A 7,795-nucleotide genomic window follows, 5' to 3' on the forward strand; every position below is an offset into this window, starting at 1 on the left:
GGTGCATATAGAGTACAGCACAGTCAAACACAATATAAATTATACAAAAATACATATAATAATGTTATAATGATCTAACATAATTAACCACATGAAATTATGTTTCTATTATCTTACCGACATTATTTAAAATATGATATGATTGTAGGCTAACAATGACCATCTAGAAAGCCAAGTAACATCTTTATGTGTGAGACAACAAATTATTGCAAGCAAACTGTGAAACAAAGAACGGAAGGAACGATAAGATAATTATAATTAAACAATTTTAATATATACACACACACACACACATACACACCAATTTGATACAGCATTTTATACTTAAATATTAGGGAGACAAAGAAGATTGACAATCCTCTCCAATCAGAAGTTATCAAACCATGATGCATAAACAAATACTTTTCAGACCGATTAGACCGCTGGTTAGCGGATTGAATCAGTGAGAATGGTTTGTAGCCATTGAGCAAATAGTGCATGTACGTATCACAACAAAAAAAAAGGAAAAGAGGAAAGAAAACGCATGCCTCCCAAAAAATAAACATTCCTTCAAACAGGAACAATGGATCACTTTTATAACAAAAGGGACTAAGATTTAATCACGACAAATGCAAATGCAGCTATCATAAAAAAACAAAACATTAATAAAACACACATGAACACAGCATTTGCAAATTTGTAAACTCAATTTTTTTTTTTACTTTGTTTGTCATGAGGGGAGCAAGTGAGTAGTTAAAAGCAGACATTGTGTGTATTAGTAAGTAACGGATCAATTCATTACTGACTTAAGACAATCAACAGTTGCATAAATACTAAATTCTCAGAGGACTTTTTAAAGTTTTTATAAATTGGCATGTTCGTCTTCTTTGTTATGAGATTTTTGTAAATCGTAACAAATTTGAATTCTGAAACAGTATGTCAAGCCAAGATCCTGGTAGCCATAAGGTAGCTCTTTCTAATGCACTATTTAAGATATTGCGCAATATCCAATTTTGTTAACGGGACATCTTGCAAGGGTTTTCATCTCTACTTCAAATATGTGTTTTCTCTAATAATATGATACTGATAAATACTCTTTTCAATATATTCCAGAAATATATTGCTCAGAACCTCAACGTCAAACACTTGACATCCCATAATAAAACATAGTTAAACGCCATTCTTCACAGTGCAATAATATTACAGGTACAGACAGTCGCTGTTGTTAATGTCAGAATCCCCTCTCCACCGACCAAAATAAGTCTCTCTTGTCATCGCGAGACGGACGGACATAGAAAGGAAGGGCTAAAGTACTGGCTGTGTGGTGACAGAATCCTAGATGGAGTCGAGGTAAACAACAGCCATTGACGCACGACAAAAACAACAATAATAATATTAATTCACCTCGCACTTCACACAGTACAAAAATAGAAATTGTTCCGATCCAGAAAAAGGTATCAAATAAATAAATTCAAACAGATTGGAGAGTGTGAAGTAGGGGTGGTGGTGGTAGAGGTGGAGGTGGAGGGTGGGTGGTCTGTGGTTACAGTTCATCTTTCGGGTTAATGTTAAGGCCCTGATGCCCTGCAGACTTGCTGTCCAAGTCCTGAACCACCTCATCGGCTTGCAACCGCTCCTGAAATAAACAACAACAACCAAGCAGGGAGATGGAATTACAATCGGGAAGAAGGATAGAAAAGGTCAAGGACAAAAAGTTAGCATGATTCAAGTTGAACTTTAGTGTGAGTGCACTGAAGAATACATATAACTTTTTTGTGTCTCCGTATTATGTTAACAAGGAGTCTTCCTAGCCAGGAACACTCCTTGTAAACGTAATTTAACAAGGAGTTACGTACTATGTTAACAAGGAGTCTTCCTTGCCAGGAAGACTCCTTGTTAACGTAATACGGAGGCAGGTGAAACTCTTGTAAAGTAACAACCCTGCACATGAAAAGATTTCAACACCAGAAATCTTTTTTGCCATTACTATATTCTCAAAAGAAGTACCAATGAGGAATACTATATTATATTCTGTCCCACTTAGTCTCACACACTTTTTATGTGCTCAAATCAGTTTTATTAATCTCTTTGTACAAAGCATGTTTTTTGATTTTTTTTACTGTCTTAAGTTCATCACACCATCCACAGGCACACACAAATAGGTGAATTGTACCGTCTTCTACAGAATCTGAGTCGCCTTGGTGACTCAGATGGATGACGCCTTGGTGATTCAATCAAGATCTCAGGATGTGAGTGACGTCGAGAGAATCTCACTGCTGACAGGCTTTCATAACCCAGCTTCAAGTAAATTTCACGTTGAAGTTGAAATATTTAAATTTAAGCGAGCACCCGATTGTGGAGAATTCACACGCGGGTAGAATCTTGAAAAAAGCTCTAGAAGGCTTGTTCCCTTCTAATGGATGAATGATAACGGTATACTGTAGTGTAGAAGATAGATAACAACGGCACATGTACACGTATCATGTATCACAAGAACAACGGTGGCTGAGGGGAAGGCTTTTACCAGTTCTCTGAAGAGCGGATCCAGCGTGAACCAGAGCGCCACTGCGCACCGCTGCCCCCTAGTGACGGCCTTCACACCATGCGGGTTCTCCCCTCCCGACGAGAAGCCCACCATTCGGCCACACTTTGGCTTCACAGACGCCTGGATGGGGGAGGATTAGGTATTGATATCGTCACTAAGCATTTATCCACAGTCAGGAAGCAAGTCAGATTGAGAACAATTGGAGCAAGCAAACGACATTGAAAGATAATGGAACAAGGCAATCTGGAGTAAAATATTCCTAGTACTAAAATAACCAGAACTCAAGGTTTGTAGAATTATTTCCTTATTTTACCTAGTGACTGACTGCTTTGTTTTGGCTAAGAGCACCATAATACCACCAGAGGTCACTTCCTATTTAAAAAAAAACGTAGTTCCCCGCCCCAAAAACAAACTTACCGTGACAGTTTTGGCATCCATTTCAGTGAAAATGAATTCTCCGCCCTCAAAGTCTCCATTGAGGTACAGCAGTGCACTGAGGACAATGAAGAAAGGATTGCGACATAAGTCATGGTTTCAACATAAAATTCAGGAGTTTTTTTGCACAGTTAACTGAAGCCTGTAGATCAGGAAGCTATAGCAAGAGCCATATTTGGCTTCTTAAGTGATCTCATATCGCTGAAAAAACAGGCTGAAAATAGACCTTAATGAAATCATACTTTACACAAATGACACAAACACAGCCCAAATTATCGCGTCTAATTTCAGCTCTTCTTTGGCGCTTCTTCAAACAACTTCAAGTTAAAACATTTTGTTATGGCTCTGCCAACTGGAAAGGTTAAGCTATCCCTACTGTAGATAGTGTATAATCTATCTTTATATTTAGGTTCAGGAGATGGGAGAGGAGTGGGAACCTGTAGTCTCTGTAAGTGTAGGCCGGTGGTTCCTTCCAGCACTCATTGGCCTCGGGATCCAGCAGGCAGTTATCGGCGTGGATAGGGTGGCTCAGGTCATTCCTGTGGTCCTGTTGGCCTGTGGAAGCACACATACATATCTGAGTGATTGTACGTACATGTGTGCGTGTGTGTTTGTCTCTATGTTTGTGTCTACGCATGTGTTTAAGCGTACATGTGGTTGCGACGAGGCTAACCTGTGATGGCTGTCCTACACACCAGGTGTGTGTAGGAGAAGTGCAGGGTGGAGTTGAGCAGGAAGTAGGACTGGATGATGCGTCTGGCTCTCTCGCTGACGTCGTAGAACAGACGAGCGCTCTTGAGAGGCACTCTGCCCTCGAAGCCGTACTGCAGAGAGGGCAAAGGTCATCGCCGATTAAACACGGTTCTTTACACTACCATACTTATTACGGTCGATTTATTGTCGAAGCGAATGGTAATCTTTTGGCTGGTCTGTTAGATCGTCTGATATTAACGAGACATTATCAAATAACTCTTGAAAATAAGGGGCAGCAAAGGGCGACCCCCAAAAAGGCATTGGTTTGATGTCCAATGTCCTCTATAATGTGACACATGATCTGTAATTTTTTTGTAGTTTAAATGTTTCCAATTATGCACTTAAATATAACGCTTAGTACGTAAGGGTGTGCTAAATGAATACGCAGCAGATTATAATTAGAGAGCATAACTACTTGCTACATTTGATATTATCTTAAATATCTTACTGTGGATGCAAGGGTGTGCCAAGTGAATACACAGCAGTATATAATTAGAGGGCATCAAATTAACAAATCTTTAAACCCCGGGTAAGGAATCGTTTTATCAGTCCGCCTACCAGCAGGGTTTTGAGGACGGTGGCGCCTTCAAATCTCTCATTAGGAGTGTGAGGAGACATCTTCCCCCTGTAGCCGTCCCCTGCCATGGTTACAGCCTGGAGGAAACACACACACATGTACAATCAGCAGGGAACCAGGCACTACATCAGTATAGACCATCTACCAGCCATGGCATACAATCATGGACATTAGATATTACACATTAGGACGTGCAGCGTACACCAAACGGTACATTTGCAGTTCATTACATTACTTCACTATCACATATGCACGCGCACACACACACACACACACACACACACACACACACACACACACACATGCACATGCACGCACAACAGCGATTCAAGCCAGGGCGGGTTCTCACTTGAGCGAGTTGCTTGAGGTCAGAGCACTCCTCCACGCTGATGACGTCATCCAGCAGCACTCTCTGGGTTCCATTCAGGGCCACTGAGTTCTGCACCAGCTGCACGCTGTCATACACCAAGGGACCACCTAGGCAGATGAAGGCACAGGGACAGAGCCCCCTTGTATTCACTGTGAGCTGTGGGAAACCATGGAGTGAACGCTGACGGCTTGTATTTGTATTGTTTAAGATTAAAGCCTCGGAATTGACACACATTTGAAATGCCCACTCAGCCCAGGTTTTTTTTTAAAATAAAAAGTGATTTGAGTTTGTGAATTTATTTTTAATGTGGCTTTAGGTGCTACATTAAAAACAAGAGTTGCTTTGTATGTTCACACCCCCTCAGCAAACTATTCCACCAGTACACAACAAAAAAAGTTCTTAACCTTCGCACTGTAAGCGATCCGTGCTTTGCAGAGGAATTCTACGTTGACCTCCTTCTCTATGTGTACTGGAGCTAATGTTTTACTGGGCCTGTGAGCACTGTGGGCACTGTGGGTTTGTGAACTGTTGAACTGAAACAAGGGGCCAATGTCCACAATCTATCTGTTGGCACCCTTGAGCAAGATACATCTCCTCCAACTGCTCAATAATCATATATTTCGTTAAAAAAAACAGATTTTCTTTGGATAAAAATGTCTGTTAAGGGAAGAAGAGCTTTATATGGATTTTCAGGACAGTGTTTCACCGCCATGTTCATGTACATGTTACCCGTCTTCCGACGCTAAAGGCATAGTGCCGACTGGGCATCAGTGCATGTCTAGCATGTCTATATATACATGTGATTGGAGCCAAATATCACTCCTTACATAAATGAAAAGTTAAGAATGGATTGAAAAGGGTTATTCCCTAAACTGCTTCTGCCACACTGTTGTTTAGGGTAATCCCCTCAACTGCTGTTGCCAAAAACTGTTGGAAGGCAGGGGTTTGAATTTTACCTTCTCTGATTGGCTGTGGCTGAGACTCTGTGCTGTTCTTTTTCTCGGAGATGGGAACGTAATCCATCCAGCCGTCTGTACCAGAGGGTATCCTGGGAAAACCGGAATGTGGAATATTTGTTTTTTATAATGTTTAAACATATATCTGTCTACCAGTCAGTCAGTCAGTCAGTCAGTATTGGCCAATTGATCATGTCTTCTCCTCTTATACCTGTTTGAATCTTCTCTTCCTCCTGTGCTGCTCCAGTATTGCTGTAAGGAATTAAAAATAATGTTTTAATAAATAAATAAATTCATTCAAACAGCTTAACTTTCAGCTTTGCTTTCCCTTAAACAGCAGTCCAAACAAGAATTTCAAAAAACACATTATATACATACATCTTCTGAATGTTCAAACGTGTCATACGTTTTAATCTATGCTCCTTTTGCAACCAGCAGGTGGCAGCATTAGCAGAAAAGACAGCCATCACAACGGCTGTGCCAAACACCTGTTACCCTTACTGGAATAAACCAGAACACACGCTGACAAGCAGCAAACTGACACAGGCACAAAAGTTATGTTTCTGATAGAAATTGCCTTCCTTTGAAAGAACATTGAAATCCAAACCTAAATCCCAAATGATACTAAATTGAAATCCAAAATCCAAAATCTAAATCTAAATTTAAATCCGTTAACCATGCTGCTCTCTGCAAGAAGGCTGGCTAGTACGTTGTGCTTTGACTCAATTCAATTAGATTGTATTTGTATAGGCCTTAAACACAGGTATAGTCTCAAAGGGCTTAACAGGCCATGTAATTATGATACCCCCCTGACCCTAGCGCCCCAGAGAGAAAGTAAAGACTCCCATTAAAACAATGCTTTGTTTGATCCCAATGTCCACACATCCACAACATAGGCATGGTGTAGGCGAGTGAGCGTAAGCGGTCCCTAAAGGGACTGTCCCTTAAGAGACCGGTTCATCCAAAATGTCTTACAGAGTGAGTGCAGATTCGGCTCATTGAGGTGTCTTGCCCACGGATTGGCACTCAAATAATCCACACGATGCAGACTCACCCCTTCTGTGAATTGCCTGCCCATGATGTCACTGCCGATCAGAAGCAGCTCCACCTCCTGTCTGTGGCGTCTCAGGTACCACGCGGCTTTCTGTACCAACACACAGGGACACAGCTTGGTCAAATACATGTCAAGATATTAGATGGTCTACTTTACAGAATATTAGTGATACCACAAGGCTTTCCGTACCAACACACAGTGACACAGCTTGGTCAAAATACACATCAAGATATTAGATCCCACATGCCAGCACGACCAATCATAGAATAGGTTGTACACTACAGTTCCTCAGACCCATGGGGAAAAATGTGATTTCCAACAATTGCTCAGTAGTCTACGGATAAATTCAGATATAATGGCAGATTTAATAACCTGTAATAAGCTTTATTACCTCAAGACACGGAACAGTTTTATGCTGCAAATGTTCAGGACGAGTGATGCAGGGACGTGGTGCAAATGGAGGAGGCGGAGACTAGATATTTAGTAACATTTGAACAAAGCTGAATGGTGCTCAGCAGATTCAACCTGTGAATATTTTTTTTTTAGTTTGAACCTGTTCACAAGGTTTGACAGTATGAGAAAACTATTTTGCCTGTCCTTTAACAGGCTTAAGATGTAAGCCAGACATATTTCAGATATATGCCTTCCGTTTCAAATCTGATTCAAAGAGAGTCATTTTTTCATTAGTGTACTTGAAGGAAACAGTAGACTGAAGGAAACATTAATTTTCCTCTGCCAGGAAGACATGCCAAGCCTTATGGACTGCTCCATACTATGTTTCTCTGTTCAAATGTTTTTATATTTTATTAGGGTTTATAGTTTCCAGCCAGGTTTTAGATAATAAAACAGTTGGAAAGTATTCTTGGATTTTTCAATCATCATTAAATACTCCACAGTAACTGGCGCACTGTTTGGGATGTTGAGAAAGGGAGGGATGGAGAGATTATAGACATGTGACTGTACTTTGGAAAATGTTTCCACACCGATGGTATTTCTCTAGTGTGTATACTTAGCTGCATTGAAATACAACTATGTTATTATGTTTGTAGGCATGCGTTTATTGCGTGTATTTGGGTCCTTAATAACTCTGCAGCACAGTATGTACTTGTGTCTTTCTATTAGAGAT

The 7,795-nt window shown here is 40.6% G+C and overlaps 1 protein-coding gene across 1 annotated transcript in view; it reads right to left on the bottom strand.

Annotated features, from left to right (window-relative positions):
- Window positions 1-249: 249 nt before the first annotated feature.
- Window positions 250-7,795, bottom strand: part of p3h2 (prolyl 3-hydroxylase 2) — a 50,018-nt gene continuing 42,472 nt past the window's right edge. Inside the window, exons 6-15 of the mRNA XM_030372412.1 lie at window positions 6,670-6,759; window positions 5,827-5,867; window positions 5,616-5,707; window positions 4,639-4,766; window positions 4,271-4,366; window positions 3,633-3,783; window positions 3,397-3,514; window positions 2,942-3,017; window positions 2,504-2,644; window positions 250-1,615 (exon numbers count right to left, since the gene is read on the bottom strand). Coding sequence (XP_030228272.1) covers window positions 1,523-1,615; window positions 2,504-2,644; window positions 2,942-3,017; window positions 3,397-3,514; window positions 3,633-3,783; window positions 4,271-4,366; window positions 4,639-4,766; window positions 5,616-5,707; window positions 5,827-5,867; window positions 6,670-6,759 — 1,026 coding nt within the window. The 3' untranslated portion in view covers window positions 250-1,522. The remainder of the gene's footprint in view (window positions 1,616-2,503; window positions 2,645-2,941; window positions 3,018-3,396; window positions 3,515-3,632; window positions 3,784-4,270; window positions 4,367-4,638; window positions 4,767-5,615; window positions 5,708-5,826; window positions 5,868-6,669; window positions 6,760-7,795) is intronic.

This window comes from Gadus morhua, chromosome 12 (genome assembly GCF_902167405.1).
Source record: "Gadus morhua chromosome 12, gadMor3.0, whole genome shotgun sequence".
Classification (NCBI taxonomy): domain Eukaryota; kingdom Metazoa; phylum Chordata; class Actinopteri; order Gadiformes; family Gadidae; genus Gadus; species Gadus morhua.